This window comes from Artemia franciscana, chromosome 8, assembly GCF_032884065.1.
Source record: "Artemia franciscana chromosome 8, ASM3288406v1, whole genome shotgun sequence".
NCBI classification, from domain to species: domain Eukaryota; kingdom Metazoa; phylum Arthropoda; class Branchiopoda; order Anostraca; family Artemiidae; genus Artemia; species Artemia franciscana.
The window spans coordinates 39,651,727-39,673,396 of NC_088870.1; the positions used below are offsets into that span (position 1 = coordinate 39,651,727).

At 31.4% G+C, this 21,670-nt stretch overlaps 1 protein-coding gene across 2 annotated transcripts in view; it reads left to right on the top strand.

The window, feature by feature from the left end:
* The first annotated feature begins 4,508 nt into the window (after nt 1-4,508).
* The window catches only part of LOC136030414 (interleukin enhancer-binding factor 2 homolog), a 59,870-nt gene continuing 42,708 nt past the window's right edge, over nt 4,509-21,670 (top strand). The window contains exons 1-3 of one of the 2 annotated variants that reach the window (XM_065709376.1): nt 4,509-4,592; nt 16,550-16,750; nt 19,681-19,809. In XM_065709376.1, the coding sequence (XP_065565448.1) occupies nt 16,577-16,750; nt 19,681-19,809 (303 nt within the window). In that variant the 5' untranslated portion in view covers nt 4,509-4,592; nt 16,550-16,576. Of the gene's footprint in view, nt 4,593-4,644; nt 4,664-16,549; nt 16,751-19,680; nt 19,810-21,670 lie in introns of those variants that run through there. The other variant, XM_065709377.1, reaches the window with a different exon arrangement.

Below are 21,670 nucleotides of genomic sequence, written 5' to 3' on the forward strand. Positions count from 1 at the left end.
ATGAATTGAGTTTTTTTCAATATTTCTTTTTTCAAATAATAGTTCTCTGGTCACATTTGTGTTCTTTGCTAAGTTGTTGGCACTCTGGTTTGGGAATCCTTTGTCCAAGGGGTACAGGTTTAATTCCTGGTATTGCTAGTGTATTTGGTTTTTACCAGCTAAGTATTCACCATGCTAGTTTGCATCTTAAGTAAAGCAATCCCTGCTGGAGCTTTGTTGACACCTGCCTTACAATAACTTGTCTAAGTAAAATACAATGTGTATTGAAGATTAGTGAAAATTGCTGTAAATCCATCTTGTTTTTTTTTCAATATTTTTTTTTTAATAGTTGTTTTACTCTGGTTGTAATAATGTTCTTGGCTAAGTGGAAAGCACTCTTAGTAAGAAATCCTTTGTCCATGGGGTACAGGTTTGATTCCTAGTATTGCCTGTTTATTTGTTTTAAATGGGGGTCAGTGATGTTAGACAGATCTAAACCAGCTCTAAATAGGCAAATGGAGAAATATGCAAAAGGTAAGCAGGGAGGGTGTACAAAAGCACAAGATTTCTGGCCCCCAGCCCTTAATTGCAATTCTTGGCCAAAGGGTCACAAAGTGGAAATTAGCACTGCCAGTTTAGACCTTGATGTGTCAGTGCTGCCATACTTACTTACTTGCATATTGGTGTTGAGTTTGCCCACATTTTATCTTCATTACTATCTAAAATCATTTAGACATTCAGCAAACTGTCTCAAAGCACAATTAGTATTGAATAGTTTTTGGGCCTTACTGACTTTCCCTTTATAGCAAAGGTTTATTGTTGTGTATAATGTAGATATTTTAAAGTAATCAATCATTAAGAAGTCCCTTTTAGTTTTATCAAGTTTTTGAGTAATAAACCTTTTTAATTACCTTAAAATATTTATTCAGGTCCTTTACTATTGGCTGCCCTTTATATTACAATAATGATTAAAATATATTGTGGTAACTAAAAATTTGGATAATCCAACCTATTTTACCATCTTAAGGTTGTTTACAAAGGTGTATGAAATATTTAAGTACTGACTTAGCTACAGAAAACTTCTAGATATTATAAAGTGTGAGCAAGATGGCTCTTACTTTGACCATATCTATGGAAGCACTAATGAGAGAGTGGGTCATTTGATGCATTTGTAGGATAGAGTGAGATGAGAAATGAAGTGTAGGTTTGATGAGAGATGGCTGGTGAATGTGATGAGGGATGAATGTTTTGCAAAATTTTAAAATTTTGGACAATTTCTCATGTTGACACTAGAGTGCAGACGTAAAATTTTGTCATTTTTTTTCTTTGTTTCTGTTATGTTAGACAATGTTGAATATTCTAAAGTGAAGTTTCTTTTTTGTTTGGAATTGTCATGGCCCTAGGGCTTTAGTGCAATACAAATTACTAATGTTTATTCACTTTCTTTAAACAAACACAAGGTCTATGTCTCCTAGCTTTAACAAAGTCAAATGTAATTTTAAGACCAGGGATTTCAAAGTAGGTCAAATGAATTTCTGGTAAAAATGAGCAATTTATGAAACATCTAGATTAAAAAAAAAGTCTTTTAGACAACAAAGAAGACAATTGAATAAAGAAAAGTACCTTATATCATAATTGTTGTGCACCCTTAAGATAGAAATGAACAAAGCTTCAATTAAGATTCTGTTTTGTTTAAACAGACAGAAGGGACAAACCTCCAAGCTTTGACAAATACAATCTCACTTTGTGACTCCTATCTTTTCAAAGGGGACTTTCTTTGGATTTTTTCTATCCAACTAAAACTGAAAAGGACAGCATAATATACAAGTGACCTTCCAATTACCCTACATGGCAAGAGAAAATCATTAAGTTAGGCTATGCTTTATCTCAATCCCCCTCCCAATGTGCAGAAATATGGCTCAAATTTCATATTTTCAATGCATTTAACCTCCTGTCACCTGTTTTTCTAGTTATTGTTTGTCACATTTGTTTAATTTACAGCTACATGGGATGAAGTTAGAAAGACAGATTGACAAAACAAATGGAAAATAGGAAATTTCAGCAATACATTTTTATATTGGGAGGATTGAGGGGTAAAGTAGAGCAAAGTTGTATATAAAATGTGTTACCAGCTATTATTCTAAAAATTATGAAGCATGAATTTTTCTTTTTTTTTATGTTTCTTTCTCTTCAGGTCCTAATAGGGCTTTACCAAATCAAACATTCTATGCCCAGAAAAATTAGCAACAAGGTATAGTCTATATACAAAGGCTTATGTTATTTAACTATGAATATGGAATGTATATGGCAATCAGGAACTGGATACATGCTAAAGCAAGTAAAAAAGAAAGAAAAAACTTCCCTAGTTAGCTCAGGAGACTTTTAATAGATTACTCTTCAGATAATTGCCTATGATACATAATTTAAATATTTACCCCTGTACAGTAGGGCGTTAAAACAATCTAGCACAATGTAAGATACAGTATATTTAGATATGATGCTGATTTACAAATTCCAGGATTCTTTGTTGTAGTTTTCATAATTTTGTTGATAAAGTTTTATATATTCATCATATTTTATTTTATGTCATTAACATTAGCCAAACTAAACTTCTCAATAGAACTTGAATGTGGTGGCTACAATGCACAAGTACTGCAAAAATCTTACAACACATTATGTGTTATGGTAACTGTTCAGTGAGAAAAAAACTATTTTCCTAGTTTAGCTTAATTTGTTATATTTTTGTGCTTATCAGAAATATTTTGTTAATTTTAGGCAGCTGTCCCCCCCTCAAAAAATTCTTAAACATTTGATGGTTTATACTTAACTAGTATTCTACTGAAAACAAAAATTAATATATATTTTGTATTGAAGAAATATAAAGCCCTTTGGATTTTTTTTTATTAAGATTAAGCAGTTTGCTATTTTCTTTTGTTAGGCTAAGCCTGTAATAGTGCTTTATTGTGAAGAGTCAAAATTTGTAGGGATTGCAAAGGCTAGCCTGAACAATATGTTATTACAAATTATTAGGTTAAACTTCTGTTTGGTAAAATTCTAGTTTAGATAAATTTGTATTATCTTGAAAAAGGTTTAGGTTAGGAAAATGAAACTTTTAGGGATTGGTTTAGAGACTAAACTATATCATGGGAAAGTATTTTGGAGCATCTAACTCTACTCTTTCTCTCTCTTAAAAATGTTTGCCTTAAATTACCTTAAATCACATTGTCTAATGAAATAAGGATTAAATCCTGCTGGTTAGTGATGATGACTGTTGGAAATCTCAATATTTGGTCCACACCTATAAAAATGCTTGTGTTATAAAAGTGAAACCCTTGCAAAATAAATCTTCTACTTAAATGACAAGAAAAAAGCGTTTTTAGTGTCATAACTTTGCTCAATTTCAATTTATGAAGTTTCCAAGATTTGGAAACTTTCAGGAAATACATTTCCCTATATTTAAAAATGAAACACTGATATGGCTTAAAATTCTACTCAAATAACAAGAATTGCATTTTCAGAGCTAAAACCAGAGAAAGAGAAACTGCTTGCTGAAAATTAAGGTAAGATGTTGTTTTACCAAAATTTTAATAGTTACAGACCAATCCAGTATGCAAAATTCCCAGACTTAAAAACAGAAGAGGGTTATCACATAAGCTTAGCAATAGCTTCTCAGAGTATGGTTTTAGCTATGGATTAATCACTGAAAGTTTCATTCTCCTAACATAACCCCATTCAAAGATAGCAAAAAGTAGCTAAACCGGAATTTGACTGGAAATTTAATCTATAGCCTGGTAGGCTAGTAGAATTCCAAATCAAAACAAAAAGAAGTCAAACTAGAATTTTATCCTCTGTTTAGGGTAGCTCAACAAAGCTAAAGTCTTATCATTTAGGACTTTTTATAGATGATTTTGCTTTTACAGTATGAATACAACATTTTCCAATATATTACCTGAACAATTTAACCAAAGATTCCACTAATTCAGACCCTTCCTATCTCTTCAAATATACCAGAGAGTATGCTAAATCATTTTTCAATTCTCTCTGACCTCAAATTAATGTGAAATTTGTCAAATCCGGAGGAAATTAAGCCAGTGCTAAATCATTTAATTATAATAGAATGCCACTCTTAACACTTTACGGATGTTTTATGATTGAAATTTTTTGCCCAATCCGACAAGTAAAAAGAGTGTTTTCGCGAACCAGTTTTGTTTGAGCTCAACCATATGTAATTTTTTTCCGTTTTTGCGTTAAACATATAAGCTGGTTAAATCAAAGCTGTCATTGGTTAAACCAGCTGGTTGACGCGAAAAAAGGCCTTTGGATTAGTCAGGTAAGTAATCGGACAAGTAAACGAACACGGGGAACGAGGCTGAGATGCCACCTGTCAAATCCAACAAGGCTCAAGTGCTAGAAAGTCTATACGAAAATATTTGAAATAGAAAATCTTCCAACTAAGACTCCAAAAGACAAGCTCTAAGATCCGGGTGACTGTTTATAATTTTACAATATTAATGGATTTTTCAAAATAATAATGAAATATACATTTTTAATTTTATTTTTTTTATTAATGTATTCACTTCATCACTTCCAAAAAATTACTTTTAGTCAATTTTGTAAGTTTATTACCTTAAATTTACCTGAAATTGCAGCTTGGAGCAATCTCCAATGACACGTAGTTGAATGGGTACATTTGAGAAAACTTCTTATTGTCTGAGAATACCAACTAGGCTAGGCCTGATGAAAAGAGAAGTTAGGAAAACTTGGTAGCCTATGTTTTGCTTTTTGAAGCTCTTATATCTTTTATTTTGGAGCCTCTTACCAATAAATTTTTCTCTCAATTGACTTTGATTTACGTATACAGGTAATATGTCTACCAAAAGTCTTTGTCAAGCAGGAGTGCAAATTAGAAGAGGAGCATAATGGCCCTGTAGATCTGGAAAATTATCTTGGTAATTTCATTAAACCTTCCCCCTGGGTTTTGGATTTTTTTTTTGTATCTTCATTGAAGAGGTCAAGAAAAAATTTAGGCTAGATTCCTCCCTTGGGCCAGGGGCATAATTTTCTATGGGACAGGTGGGGGTGGGGAATTGCACTTCAGAGCAAATTAAGACCCATCTTGATGCCTGCATGATTCAAATATCCAGAGAAACAGGTCCGTTTTCTTTATTAGGCTACATTTTTGCCTTAATGGTAATATGCAGATAACTTTTTAGTAGACCTATTGGTAAAATTCTAGTTAATTGACTTCTTGCTATCTCAGAAAGGGTTAAGGTTAGGAAAATAAAACTTTCAGGGATGAATCTACAGACTAAAGTATGTCCCAGGAAGGTATTTAAAGCAACTATCTCCACTCCTTCTCCCTCTAGAGGGCTCTGACCTTTGATGACCTTTAAAAATATGTGTGTTATAAAAGTGAAACCTTGCAAAATAGATCATCTGCTTAATTGAAGTACAACAAAATTGTTTTCAGCTTCATAACTTTACTCAATTCCATTTTATAAGGTTTTAAAGATACACAAATACATTTCCTAAATTTTGAAAAAAAAAACACTGATATGGCTCAAAATTCTACTCAAATAACAGGAATTGCATTTTCAGAACTAAAGGCAGAGAAAAAGCAACTAGTAACTGAAAATTAAGGTAAAATGTTGTTTGGTCAAAATTTTTGAGAAACTTAAAAAAAGAAAAAACTTATCCTTTTTGAGAGTTCAAATCAACAAAAGACCTGTCATGTAGACAAATTTCAGGGCCCTCTAGAGGGAGAAGGAGTAGAGGTGGGTACTTTAAAATACCTTCCTGGGACATACTTTAGCTTGTAGACCCATCCCTGAAAGTTTCATTTTCCTAACCTAAACCCTTTCTAAGATAGCAAGAAGTCAATTAACTAGAATTTTACTGGCCTATTTACTATTGTTTTCACTTAATTTGGAAAATTGGCTCCAACTTTGCCTCCCTACAGGATTTTTAAGTACACCACTGCCTTGGAAACTTTAACAAATTGGTAGCAATTAGAGTTGGGTTTATAAAAAAAAAAAAAAAATTAACTATTAAGAAAATCAAAAATTAGACCCAAGGATATATCTCATCTGCTTTCATATTGTTAGAAGAATATAACATGACATATGAAGAATATAATATGACAATTGTTTCTGTTGCAAATTTGACTTTTACCTAACTTGACCTCACCATTATAACCTTATTAAAATATATAGCCTATATTATATGTTTCCCAAAGATATATTGATTTTTGATACTATTGCCATTGTATCAATTTATGGGTAAATCAGTTATAACAATATTGATGCTAACACAGGTATTACAATTACATTTATCTAAGGGGCTAAAAACAGAAACAAATGTTCCTTTTTTGGGATTTAAGATGAAATTTTGATTCTAGAGGTAAGTTTCTTTCTTAGCTATTTGAATAGTCTATTAATCTAGATATTTACCACAGAAGATTCCCTTATAACGTCATCAAAATGTAAAATGTGTAGCTTTTCACATTTATGTTGTAAAGTCCTAGGATAAACATATCATGTTTCCATCTAAAGGGTAGGCTTAAACTAATGTATTAATCCTTATAAAGATCCAAGTAATGCTTCTTGTGGTAAGCTGATAACTTTGAAGACCACATTGCCTTTCCATGACAATAATATAACAGTTCAAAATAGGGATGAAACCTTTTAATTGACAGTGAAACAAATATAAAGTTTTTTAACTGGATATTTTGAACACATATACAGTGTCCATCTTCAGGAGTAAAACTGATTTTGAGCTGTTATATTTTCATTGTGATAAGCCATAATAAACTGGTAGAAATATAAAGTAAAACAATATTTCAGAAATAATGGTATTAGATAAATAGAGTAATGATAGAACAAAAATTAATAGAGTAAAATATTTATCACTATATCTTTATTACCCAAAATCAAGACAAACACTACAAAGAAAAGCAAATGTAATAAACTTAAATGCATTCAATAAACAATAGCAAACATATTCAACATGCAAAGAAGAAAAAAACTAACCATAATCATGATGTAAAACCTGGAAAACAGATTTGAAACATTAGTAATACTTGGAGAGAAATGACAATAATTCTTCTTAATAAATGATCAGTTCAAATATACTTTAGAAGTTCAACATTATGATCAATTGAATCAGACATCTTTTGCTAGTCAACCAGAATAAGGTTTTATTAGGTATTTACGCTTTAACAATATATGTTTGGCATCAAGGAAACTTACTTTGCAATGACTGGTGGAAGTGCATTGGGTTGTAGTAAGCTGGATTTTGATCTCTAAGAGGCATGACTTTTTGAGCTGATCTTTTACATATTTCTTAAAACAGTATCCAATAAGTTTTTGAAGACTTTTTGTGCTGATCTTTTATATATTTCTTAAAACAATATCCAATAAGTTTCTGAAGACTTTTTGAGCTGATCTTTTATATATTTCTTAAAGCAATATCCAACAAGTTTTTGAAGACTTTTTGAGCTGATCTTTTATATATTTCTTCAAACAACATTCAATAAGTTTTTGAAGACTTTTTGAGCTGATCTTTTATATATTTGTTAAAACAATATCCAATAAGTTTTTGAAGACTTTTTGAGCTGATCTTTTATATATTTCTTCAAACAATATTCAATAAGTTTCTGAAGACTTTTTGAGCTGTTCTTTTATATATTTGTTAAAACAATATCCAACAAGTTTTTGAAGACTTTTTGAGCTGATCTTTTATATATTTCTTCAAACAACATTCAATAAGTTTTTGAAGACTTTTTGAGCTGATCTTTTATATATTTGTTAAAACAATATCCAATAAGTTTTTGAAGACTTTTTGAGCTGATCTTTTACATATTTCTTAAAGAATATCCAATAAGTTTTTGAAGACTTTTTGAGCTGATCTTTTATATATTTGTTAAAACAATATCCAATAAGTTTTTGAAGACTTTTTGAGCTGATCTTTCATATATTTGTTAAAACAATATCCAATAAGTTTTTGAAGACTTTTTGAGCTGATCTTATACATATTTCTTAAAACAATATCCAATAAGTTTTTGAAGACTTTTTGAGCTGATCTTTTATATATTTCTTCAAACAATATGCAATAAGTTTCTGAAGACTTCAGCTGACCTTTTATATATTTCTTAAAGCAATATCCAACAAGTTTTTGAAGATTTTTGAGCTGATCTTTATATATTTCTTCAAACAACATTCAATAAGTTTTTGAAGACTTTTTGGGCTGATCTTTTACATATTTCTTAAAACAATATCCAATAAGTTTTTGAAGACTTTTTGAGCTGATCTTTTATATATTTGTTAAAACAATATCCAATAAGTTTATGAAGACTTTTTAAGCTGATCTTTTATATATTTGTTAAAACAATATCCAATAAGTTTTTGAAAAATTTTTGAGCTGATCTTTCATATATTTCTTAAAACAATATCCAATAAGTTTCTGAAGACTTTTTGAGCTGACCTTTTATATATTTCTTAAAGCAATATCCAACAAGTTTTTGAAGACTTTTTGAGCTGATCTCTTATATATTTCTTCTAACAATATTCAATAAGTTTTTGAAGACTTTTTGAGCTGATCTTTTATATATTTGTTAAAACAATATCCAATAAGTTTTTGAAGACTTTTTGAGCTGATCTTATACATATTTCTTAAAACAATATCCAATAAGTTTTTGAAGACTTTTTGAGCTGATCTTTTATATATTTCTTCAAACAATATGCAATAAGTTTCTGAAGACTTCAGCTGACCTTTTATATATTTCTTAAAGCAATATCCAACAAGTTTTTGAAGATTTTTGAGCTGATCTTTATATATTTCTTCAAACAACATTCAATAAGTTTTTGAAGACTTTTTGGGCTGATCTTTTACATATTTCTTAAAACAATATCCAATAAGTTTTTGAAGACTTTTTGAGCTGATCTTTTATATATTTGTTAAAACAATATCCAATAAGTTTATGAAGACTTTTTAAGCTGATCTTTTATATATTTGTTAAAACAATATCCAATAAGTTTTTGAAAAATTTTTGAGCTGATCTTTCATATATTTCTTAAAACAATATCCAATAAGTTTCTGAAGACTTTTTGAGCTGACCTTTTATATATTTCTTAAAGCAATATCCAACAAGTTTTTGAAGACTTTTTGAGCTGATCTCTTATATATTTCTTCTAACAATATTCAATAAGTTTTTGAAGACTTTTTGAGCTGATCTTTTATATATTTGTTAAAACAATATCCAATAAGTTTTTGAAGACTTTTTGAGCTGATCTTATACATATTTCTTAAAACAATATCCAATAAGTTTTTGAAGACTTTTTGAGCTGATCTTTTATATATTTCTTAAAGCAATATCCAACAAGTTTTTGAAGACTTTTTGAGCTGATCTTTTATATATTTCTTCAAACAATATGCAATAAGTTTCTGAAGACTTCAGCTGACCTTTTATATATTTCTTAAAGCAATATCCAACAAGTTTTTGAAGATTTTTTGAGCTGATCTTTATATATTTCTTCAAACAACATTCAATAAGTTTTTGAAGACTTTTTGAGCTGATCTTTTACATATTTCTTAAAACAATATCCAATAAGTTTTTGAAGACTTTTTGAGCTGATCTTTTATATATTTGTTAAAACAATATCCAATAAGTTTATGAAGACTTTTTAAGCTGATCTTTTATATATTTGTTAAAACAATATCCAATAAGTTTTTGAAAAATTTTTGAGCTGATCTTTTATATATTTCTTAAAACAATATCCAATAAGTTTCTGAAGACTTTTTGAGCTGACCTTTTATATATTTCTTAAAGCAATATCCAACAAGTTTTTGAAGACTTTTTGAGCTGATCTCTTATATATTTCTTCAAACAATATTCAATAAGTTTTTGAAGACTTTTTGAGCTGATCTTTTATATATTTCTTTAAAAACTCTTGGGACATATTCTGAATAAGAGATAGTGAGTCATATGTCAGGTTTTTTTTTAGTCTTCTGTCAGGTTTGATTAGTTTTTTTTTCACTTGTGTGTTGAATTTGTTTTCTATTGTTAATTGAATACATTTATGTTTATTATAGTTCATTTTCTTTGTAATCTGTAGTGTCTGTCTTTATTCTGGTTAATAAAGAAATAATGAGTAATTTTGAGGTACTTCTTGCTGCTCTAGTGAACTTTAAGTGAGCTTTTACTTTGTATACAAATTGTGTGTCACACCTTGAGCTAAATGGATTTTCCTCGCGAAGGTATAAAATTGCTCTGTAGGAACTTTAGTTTGATCATTTCTCTATCTAAGAATACTGCAGTAAATATTGGTCTCCAACTTGACCTAACAGCCAATCCTTGTCTTCTTCTTTGAATAGAAAACTTCAGGTACTATCCCATTTAGGGATCTGCATCATAAAATTCTTTTAGTCATATTATTCTTAAGCAAGTTCCAGCTCAAAAGTGAATCACAGCTCTAATTTAGAAGTTGCTGATGACTTGGTGGTGTAATCTACAGGAAATATAAAATTGGTAATTTTTTCAGCAAATAATTAAAGGAGGCTCCTTCCTTTTTGTTTTTCATTGAACACAAAAAATTCCTTTCATGAACACAAAAAATTCCTGTATTGAAAGCCTGTTTGGTAATTCCTGTATCTAGGCAAATTTTAGTAAACACTGGTTTCCTATTTGACTTAACATCCAGCCCTCTCTTTAATCTTCATCTTTGACACAGAAGCCTTCAGGTACTAGCCCATTTATCCATTCCTTTATTCACAGAATATAGGGATGTATATTGCCAAAAACCAAGACAAATAACCTAGTTAAACTCGAATAAGCAGAAATTAAGATGAATAGGGCTAATGCCTACGTGCCTTCTGAACATAAATTGTACTTCACTGAAAACAATCCTTATTTTGAGCTGAATACCATATTACTATTTATCATAGTGTAAAATAAGTAAAGAAGAAAACACCAACATAACAAAGATTGCTAAAAAAACAGCAAATGAATATGGATTGATAGTTTAAGATATATATTAATAATTATTCCTCAAAATCTTAGAAATTTTGGTTTTATTAAAGCGGAAAAAGTGAGAACATTTAAAATGTATTTTGTTTTCTATGAAGTGCTGAAGCAGCAGTCATATAATAGGCTTAAGTTGAATTTAAAACATGCAGAAACTACTATATAAGAATAAATGAGACCAAAAACAAACTGAATGGACATGAATAATCAATTAAACTTTGAATAAACAGAAATTGCTACATATAAAACCAGAGTACAGGGCATTTAAACCAGTATTGGCAAGAGTGCCATTTCCCATCTCCTCTAAAGGTTTGTGTTTTGAATTGTGTATTTTATTTGTCATAGAACCAAAAATAAAAAACAAAGGGAATAATGATTGTTTCAAAATTTTGTATTAAGAGCCATCACACAAGAATAAGACTATTGGCTGCTAAGACCTTTTAAAAAACCAGTGTTATTTGTCCTTTATTGAAAACAGTGTGCATTTCAAACTGCATTTTTTATTTGGAAATATATCCATAAATAGAAGGAACTCTCAATAATAATCAGGGTTAGAGAAAAAAAGGAAATTGTTTCTTGTGATAAACACATTTGTGACTTTTTTGTGTCAAAACCTTCTCTTTTGATTCTATTCAATAAAACTATTTGATAAAGTAAAGATGGGGGACTGATGTCTGATTATAAATTTTTATGGCACTTGTCTGTTTGTCCTGCTTTTGCTAGTTTGGGCACTTCCAGATAAACTAAGACAATGATAGCTGGCAGGCATATAAGGGACCAGATAAGATTAAATTAGAAATAGTCTCTTCCCCAGTTTGACCATATGTGGGGTGGGGGGGAGCAAGTGAACAAGATAGGTAAGAAGAATTTTATTTGCCAATAGAACCATGATTGTTCTTCTTAAATATGACTTTTGGTATTGGGGTATGATTCTTGCTCAGGGTGCAAGAGGTCTCAGGTTTGAATCATGAACCACCCCAATTTATACATGAAGAAGATCCAAAACTAGATGCATGATCGATATAGTGATCGCTGAAAGTTGGCAGGCATATCAGGGACCTGGCCAGATTAAATTAGAAATAGTTGCTTCCCCAATTCAACTATCTAGGGGGGAGTGGAAGGACAGTTAATTCAGCAAAATTCAAAAAAATGAGGTATTTTTAACTTACAAATGGGTTATCAAATTTTAATGAAATTTGGGATTTAGAATGACCCTGTGTCTCAGAGCTCTTATTTTAAATCCTGATCGGATCCGGAGACATAGGGGGGAGTAAAAGGAAAAAAAATGGAAATCTTGGAAAAGGCTGAAGTGGAGATTTCCCCCAAGATTTCCGGTTTTCCCCTCCAACTCCCCCCAACATCACCAGATCTGGTTGGGATTTAAAATAAGAGCTCTGAGACATGAGTTCCTATTAAATATTAAGTTTCATTAAGATCAGGTCACCTGTTCTTAAGTTAAAAATACCTCAATTTTCCTAATTTTTCTGAATTAACATCCCCCCTCCCTACTCTCCCAAAAAGATTGGATCCGTTCTAATTATGTCCGTCACGTATCTAGAACTTGTGCTTATTCTTCCCATCAAGTTTCATCCTGATCTATCCACTCTAAGCATTTTCCAAGATTTCTGTTTTCCCCCTCCAACCCCCTGTGTGCCTGGATCCGATTCGAATTGAAAATCGAGCATCAGAGATAAAATCTTTCTATATGTCAAGTTTCATTAAGATCCAATCCCTCATTTGTCAGATAAATATACCTCAATTTTCACATTTTCCAAGACATACCTCTTTTTTTCTAATTTTTCCCAATAACCCCTCCCCTCTCCAGCTCCCCCAAAGAGAACTGATGCGGTCCGATTATGTCAGCCATGTATCTTGAACTTGTGCTTATTCTTCCCACCAAGTTTCATCCTGATCTCTCCACTCTAAGCCTTTTCCAAGATTTCTGGTTCCCCTGTCCCAACTCCCCCCACTGACACTGGATACGGTCAGGATTTAAAGTAAGAGATCTGAGTTACAAGGTCTTTCTAAATATCAAATTTCATTAAGATCTGGTCACTCCTTTGTAAGTTAAAAATACCTCTTTTTTTCTAATTTTTCAGAATTAACCCTCCCCCAACTCCCCCAAAGAGAGCGGATCCGTTCCGGTTATGTCAATCACCTATTTAAGACTTGTGCTTATTTTTCCTACCAAATTTCATCCTGATCCCTCACAAGATTTTAGGTCTCCCCCTCCAACTCCCCCCAATGTCACTTTATCCGATTGGGATTTTAAATAACATCTTTGAGACACGATATCCTTGTAAATATCAAATTTCAAAAAGATCCGATCACTGTTTTGTAAGTAAAAAATATCTCATTTTTTCTAATTTTTCAGAATTAACTGTCCCCCCACTCCCCTCCCCCCAGATGGTCGAATTGGGGAAACGACTATTTCTGATTTAAATTTGTCTGGTTGCTGATATGGCTGCCAAATTTTTGTTGTCCTAGCCTATCTGCAAGTACCTAAACTAGCAAAACTGGAACAGACCAACTGAGAGACTGACAGAATTTGCAATGACTATGTGTCACTTGGTTAATACCAAGTGCCATAAAAAGTGTATGACCATAACTAGATGCATGATCGATATAGTGATCGCTGAAAGTTGGCAGGCATATCAGGGACCTGGCCAGATTAAATTAGAAATAGTTGCTTCCCCAATTCAACCATCTAGGGGGAGTGGAAGGACAGTTAATTCAGCAAAATTAAAAAAAATGAGGTATTTTCAACTTACAAATGTGTTACCAGATCTTAGTGAAATTTGAGATTTAGAAGAAACCTGTGTCTCAGAGCTTTAATCCTGACCGAATCCAGTGACATAGGAGGGAGTAGGAGAGAAAAACTCGAAATCTTGTAAAAGGCTTGAGGTGGAGAGATTGTAATGAAACTTAGTGGGAAGAAGCTCTTGGCTCTTCTGACCTTGTCACAAGTTCCATATGAGCTCTTGGCTCTTGTCTAAACAAGTACAAGCAATTTTTGAAACAATATAATTTTTGCAAATAGAATTTACAATTGGCTAATCAATGACAGTTTTGCCATTTGATTTTCTTTAAGCTGGAAAGGAATATACTCAAAATGGAGTAAAGAGTGATAAAAATTTGTTGCAGTTCAGATTAATGACACTATAGGCTAATGATTTTATTAGAAAGAACACATAGTTTATAGAGTTTGACCTTAAAATTTTGCTGGAATGATGGGGGAAATTTTCATTTGTCCAAAGTTTGAAACTGCATAGTTTTTGGTCTTCTATAGGACTGGAGCCATATTGCTCCCCACCCTGTAGACAATTTTCAATATCAGTGTATATTAATTAGTGCTTCCAGTTTCAATTTTAAAATTTGGAAGCAGGTCTCCACAAATTGAGTTTTGTTGTGGAAAACTTGATAGAATTTTTAAATTTCATGGATAATACCTCCACCCTGTATGTAGTCTTCAAATATTTCAATTTGCAACTTCAATTGTGGCATTGTGTAGCTTCAATCTTATTATTTGTTGCTTAAAAAGTCACAGTTGTAACTTTTCAGTAAGAAGCCCTTTTGAATAGAGGAGGATAAGCTGCTGTCAGAGCTAGGTTGGATCAACATGCCTTGAGAAAATGTCTCATTTAAGAGGTTTGCAATTAAGCTCAAACAGATATGGGTTACTTGTATGATATCCCAACCACATTTTGTTTTCTCCCTATAATAAAACTGGTTTCTCTCTGTATTTTTATATGCACATGGAAATAATTGGCTTAGCCTGGGAGAGATAAACTACTATGCAGGTATATTTTAATTTAATATTTGATATATAGTCAGAATTTTGGTTAGGTATTCAATATAATGCATCTTGGGTGGTCTGCTTTCCATAATTCTCTGTTGTAGTTTCCAAAATTTTGTTACTAAAGTATCATATTTTCATCATATTTTAGTATATTTCATTATGTTTAACCTAACTTGACTTGTTGAGTATGGTTGGAATATTATACAAGTACCTAGATATGTGTTGCTCATGGCCTAAACTAAAGCTTTTTTTCTGTTGTTTGGCAATTTACAAGGTTTTACTGTAACAATGTTTACCCATTGTTTATTTTACTCAAGATTACCCAAGGAGGATGATGCTTGGGACTGAGTCACAAATATTACACTGAAGAAACATTGTTGATTATATAATAAGTGAATTCTGATTTTTTCTTCAAGATGTGCAGGATAAGACTGTTGTATTGATGGGTTTTGTTGCTTGATAGATTTTTAGCTAATTGACAAATTAACTCATTTTCTGGTAATTTGAGTTAGTATCTGAAAACACTATTAGACTGCTAATGTAACAATGCTTAGATATAGTTGGCCTTCTATTCAATTTGGTTGAAAATTCTAGTGTAAGATTACCCAACCAGAATGATGCTTGGGACTGAGCTATAAATATTTGATTGAAGGAACATTGTTGAAAATATAAGTGAATTTAGATTGTTTCTACAAAACGTGCTCTATTTACTGAAGCAACATCCTATGAAAATTTACAAAAGTAAATCATGATAAGACTATGGTATTGATAGCGTTTGCTGTTTGATATATTTTTAGCTGATTGACAAATTGACTGATTTTCTTGTAATTTGAGCTAGTATCTGACTCCTATTAATAACTCTGGAAGCTGTTGTTCAAACTGGCCCGTCACAAACTGTTGAGAGAGTGGTGACCTTCAAGGTAAATATAGCAAAGAAACTACTATCACAGTTAGTCCTGTTTTGTTGTAATTGTTGGGGTTTAAATAAATTCATGATTATGTCATTTTAAAATAATTATTGTGTTTGAAGCTTTTACATCAAGAATCAATACAACCAAATATCATTCAAGGTTTTTTTCTGTCTTAGGTCTATATGGTTCAGTCTACATATCCTATGTACTGCGAAGGAAAAATTCTGATCATTCTCAGGCTGCTGTGCAAAGAGTGGGGTTTCTTATTAGCTATGCCACTTGGCAGTTTTAATGGCCTAATGAAATTTGTTGGCAGATTTTGTCTGAAAGTTCCATTTTTACATATAGGAATACTTTTTGTTCATAGAAAAGCTGCCTCAACAAAAGTTGTGCTGCTAAAGAGTTGGCAGTTTTTGGAATTCTGTCAAATTCTGCTACTGGCAGCTTTGGAACTTTTTTCCCATCTGTGGCTGTTTTTGCATCTTATGTCTGTTTTGTCCAGTTGTTTACTAAATTGTCAAATATAAATAAAATTAAATGTTTTTATTTGGGGGGGGGGCTATGAATTGATGCATCATAAATTCTTTTCAATATATGCTGTCTTCATTGAGGTCCCCTCTTTCCTATTCACATTTCATGTAACCTTGAAGTCAATTGGAATACAAATAAATTTCTTGCAAATTTAAATTCCTGCTCGTTTTAGGTTTCATTTATTTATTCATAAATGTTTTCTTAGAACCCATTGTCTTTTTATTTATAATTAAAATAAAATGATAATAAGAAAAGGTAGCCTTATATTTACAGCACAACCTTCATGTCATAACTTGAACTTTATTCCAGAACTATTGTTGATTCTCAAGTGAATACATGATGGCTCGAGGTTTTGGAGGTCGGGGTCGTGGTTTTGGTGGAAATCGGCCAAGAGGAGGGTCTGCAAGACCAATTACAAGGTTTATAAGTAGACCTACTTTTGATCCAGTTCTGGCTGAGCCTGCTTTCCCAAGAGTGAAACCATTACCTGAAGAAACAGAATTTAATCAGGTTAGTTTAATTAAAAATATATGCTGACGTGTGCACAGTATACCCTGCAGTGTAAAATGTTAGAATGCTTCAAACACCACAAAATTTCACTATCAGCCAAGAGTCTTGCTGACCATACTTGCACATAGAGTACATAACTCAATATATATTCTCTTATAATTCAACTCCTAGTATCAAAAGATTTACTGTTGCAAGAAATCTGAGCAGATACAAGATAAATAAGGACAAACCAACTCCATAGCTCTGTCCGTCTCACAGAGTGAGTCAAAAGGAAAAGGGCTGATTAGTCTCAACTGAAAAGCCCCTGCCTGTTGAAAAAGAAGAAGAAGAAAATAGAACATTGATTTTATCTGTTTTCAAGTTAAAAAACATTTTTAGAATTAGAATTTCAGCTAAACGATTTCTTTTAAATTAAAAAAAAATAACATTCTCAGATAATAAGTTTGATTGTGTTCAGGCAAGTGTTATGGCGTGTATATGGTACTGTGAAAGACCGAAATCTGATTAATGTCAACATTCCACTCGTGAATATCCAAAATTCCTTTTTCGCCTCTTAGATTCAGTCAGCTTTGTCAGTCTTACGCAAGGTTTAACAGGAAAAGTTAAAATGTTAAAAGTTAAAAAAAGTAAGAAGTTAAAATGTTAAAAAGTTAAAAAAAGTAAAATTACGTTATAAATCTCAGAAACAGGATAGAAACCTAACCTGTCAACATTAAATCTTGCATGGAACTGACAAAGTTGACTAAATCCAAGCAGAAAAAAAGGCATTTTGGATCTTCACTGGTGAATATCAAAATTCTCCATTTTGGTCTTTCATGGTAACTTGCAGAAACAAAATGTTTTTTTTTTTTTATCTCAGTAAAACATATGTGAATAAGTAAATGTAACAAAGTAAGCTTTATAACAAAGTAAAAAACTGTGAAAAACATCCTTGATTAGGCTTTCGGTTATTATCATTTTGAACTTTTTGATTTTTACCAACAAACACTTGTCTACACAAGGAAGGTTTCTGTATGGCCTTCCGCATAAAGCTTGATAAATTAATCTCAAAATTACGGCTATTTCTGTGTTTGAGAAAAGGAGAAATTCACCCCTTAACCTCCCCTTCTTTTGTAGAAAAATTGCAAGTCTAACCAATTTTTGTTATTAGTATTATTATCCTTATCTAGGTAGGAAGAAACAGGGTAGGGGTGAATCTGCCATAAGAACGATTATTTTGAAGAACTCCCTTTAAAATGTGAAAATAATAGCACTTGAATTTATTTTTGGCACTCCCTCCTTCCAAAAACTGTCAAGGGGTTTAAATTTTCAGTGACATTCAATATTCAGCAATTATCAACCTGAACGTAAATAACGGTGTCTGGGAGGGTGGGGGTGCACCCTGTCTAACGTTTAAAAGAGTCTTTTAGACAGAAAGAAACGTTTCAGGGGAAAATAAAAGCTTATACTTGTATTGTGACCCAATTAGGATATTGAAAGGGGATTGGATCAATAAATCCAGCCTATAAAGACTAGTTATCAATATCATCAGAAGACAGCTGACCTGGGGTTTATTGGTCCGAGTTTGTACTACCTAACAGAGGCTGTTTGAGTTCTGGTTAGTGATTATCGTACAATCAGAATGTTTATTAGCCTAGTTAATATTGGTTCTGTTTTAACCATAATCCTTCTTTTTACGAGTTCCAGTTTGTGAGTTTATTAGAGAATGATCTTTCAGAAGAAGTAGAAAATGTCGAAGATATTTTATACTTTCATGTAAAAACATGGGAAATATTGCCAAGTTTCCCTGCAATATCTGGTTTTTCGCTCTAAAACTGCCGCCTGATTTCTCAAAAACGTGCTGACTGAAAGGATAATTTTCGGGACAGACTTTTCCTAAAATAGCCTGAGTGAAGTAGCAGTTATTAAGAATTTAATGAGATTGTTAATAAAAGTAATAGAAGTGGGAATAAGAATAAATATCCTACAGCAAATTCAGACTAGTAACAATCTCAAAGTCGTTAATAGCCCAGATTATTACGTTTTATTATCCAGCGTATTCTGGATTTATCTTCTTGGGGGGGGGGGATATCAAAAAAACTTTACAAAATACTTCAAAAATCTGTTTACATGCATTTTACTACTTTTTACAGGTCGGGCAGAACCCCCTCCCACTTCTGGACACGCCCTTGATTCGACATGTCCTCCCCTACCCCGTGAGAAACTTCTCGTCGTTGTAAAGGTCAGACTTCTGTAGATCTATGATTCCATATATTTAAAGAACAACTTAAGGGAAAGATAAGATATAATGTCTGGCTAGGTGCACTCAGGTTAGATGCTTAGATGGGAGAGGAAATCTAGGGGAACAAGTTTTTTTTTTTTTTTTTTTAGGGGACAAGGAGTCGACATTAGAAGCAATTTGTCCTTAGTAACTAGGCCTACAGATATTCTTGGTATTTAATAAGGCATTCTGCATATGGAGATAAAAAGCCACACACTATTCTAGCTGGATTGTTAGGTGTCTTCCAGTCACAAGATAACAAGAAAATGTAGAAGATGCAGTCTTTCTTTTTTTTTTTATTAGAAAATAGTTCAAGCTCCGCGCAAACTTAAAAGTTAGCACATATTGAGTGCTATTTGTAGCTCTCTGCCCATATCAGTGCTCAAGGAAATGCAGGTCTTCAGTTCAGGGATAATTTTTGCTTAATTCATTGATAAATTAATTATGGAAATTAAAAAGGGAAATTACAAGCAATATTCCAACATGACCTTAAGATCAACATTTAAAACCTATATTGCAATTGGGGAAATGGCATAAATAAACAAGTTTAATTCAAAAGTGTATTTTCAAACAAAGCATTTCCAGCAGTCCAGCCAACATTTCCAAAACATAAAGAATTACCAGTGACTAATATGTTTGAAATTATTTCAAGTTATCTATTTTGCTTCAGGATTTGCTGAATTTGAATGCTCAACTGAGTCCAACGGAAGAAGAAGAAGCTGCTATCAACAATTTGATGACTAAAGTGCGAGGTATATTGGACAAGTTTATATTAGCTCCTGTGGCTGAAAGTTCATGTGTAAGAATTTCCCCTTTTGTTTTTCTTTTTTTAGTTTTCCTCTTTTTCTCTTTCCTTCAGTTTTGGCGCTTTTGCCTTTTGATGTCACCTCTTTCTCTTTTTTTCTCCTTTTGACGTTGTTTCCCACTTGTTTTTGCTTTCGCTTTTCTCTTTTCTTTAAATGTATTTTTCTTCTCTTCTGTTTTCCTTTCTGTTTGTTTCCTTTTCTTTTATTCTTTACACCCATCTGCAGTAAATATATCGGGATTGTAATTCACAAAGTTCGTTGTCTGAAAGTTCACTGAAAGTGGCGGAAGGTTCGTGCGTAAGAATATCCCTTGTTGTTTTGTCTCTTCTTCTTTCTTTTTTTTGTTTTTCTTGTTTTTTCCTTTCCTTTTGTCCTTATTTCTTTGTGCTTTTCTCTTCTGTGTTCTGTCTATCTTCTTTCTCTTGTTCATTTTCTTTGACTCATATATATATTTCTTGTGACTCATATATAACGGTTTGGGCAAAACGTTTATAAAGTTCTTAATTACAACCCTAATTAACCGTTTGATATACGTAACATTTTGAATACGTTTTGGCTACCATCATATGTCATTTATGCATCTCAAACACTGTTAAAGTAACACGGACGCGACGAGATACGGCGTAAAATTGGGGAAGTGTATTTAGTAGGGTTTAAGTGTAGTGTTTTACTTTTTTGCGAAGACAATGGCTAGGATAAAACCGGGATTTTCGGTTAAATATTCAATAGCCGTCTGCAGTGAAAAAAATACACCAAACAGAAACAAAACGAAACAAACTAAAATGGAAAATGAACGAACAAAACAAAACTAAAAACACACAGTAGTTCCAAATTATATTAATCATATATATATATATATATATATATATATATATATATATATATATATATATATATATATATATATATATATATATGGGATGGATATTTGGTGGGGGTTGATGCAATAATAAATTTGTTTTTGTTTGATAATTTGAGTAAGAGGTGCCTATAGATTCTGGAAAATTAGATTTTTTCTAAGGAGGGTCAGCACCCCCCTCCCTCTTCCATGCAAAGGCTTATAGTTCATATTTAAACTGCAGAAAAGTTTTAGAAAAATTTAAATACCTTCTGAATAACTTTGGAATAGCAAAAAAGAAAAAAAAATAAGAAAAATATAAAAAAGCTTTGAAAAATATTTGAAAATATGAATGAGAGTTGCAGAGAAAACTTGTTATGGTATAATTACAGACAAGCTGTAGAAAATGTAAATATGGTCGGTGTATGTTTGTAAGTTAGAAAAAAGTAAACAAAAAAAAATTCAAGTATAATTTTCTAAAACTATTGATGAAAGTTCTAGATTTCAAATTTTTTTGGATTGAGCATGGTGAAATCACAGTAAATTTCGAAAAATTACAAATATGGACGAAAACTTAAATATTTGGCAAGAATTTAAAAATGGGAAAAATGTAAAAAGTTTAAAAAGGTTTCAGAATAGTATTTTTTTTTGAATTTGGATGGCTTACTATTAATTATTCTAAAACACATGAAGGTTATAGGAAAATGTAAAATATGATAAAACAAAAAGAAGTCAACACCACTTAGCTCCTTCATATATATATATATATATATATATATATATATATATATATATATATATATATATATATATATATATATATATATATATATATATATATATATATATATATATATATATATATATATATATATATATATATATATATATATATATATATATATATATATATATATATATATATATATATATATATATATATATATATATATATATATATATATATATATATAATGCTCAAAAATACATTAAATATATAAAACGCTCATTGAATG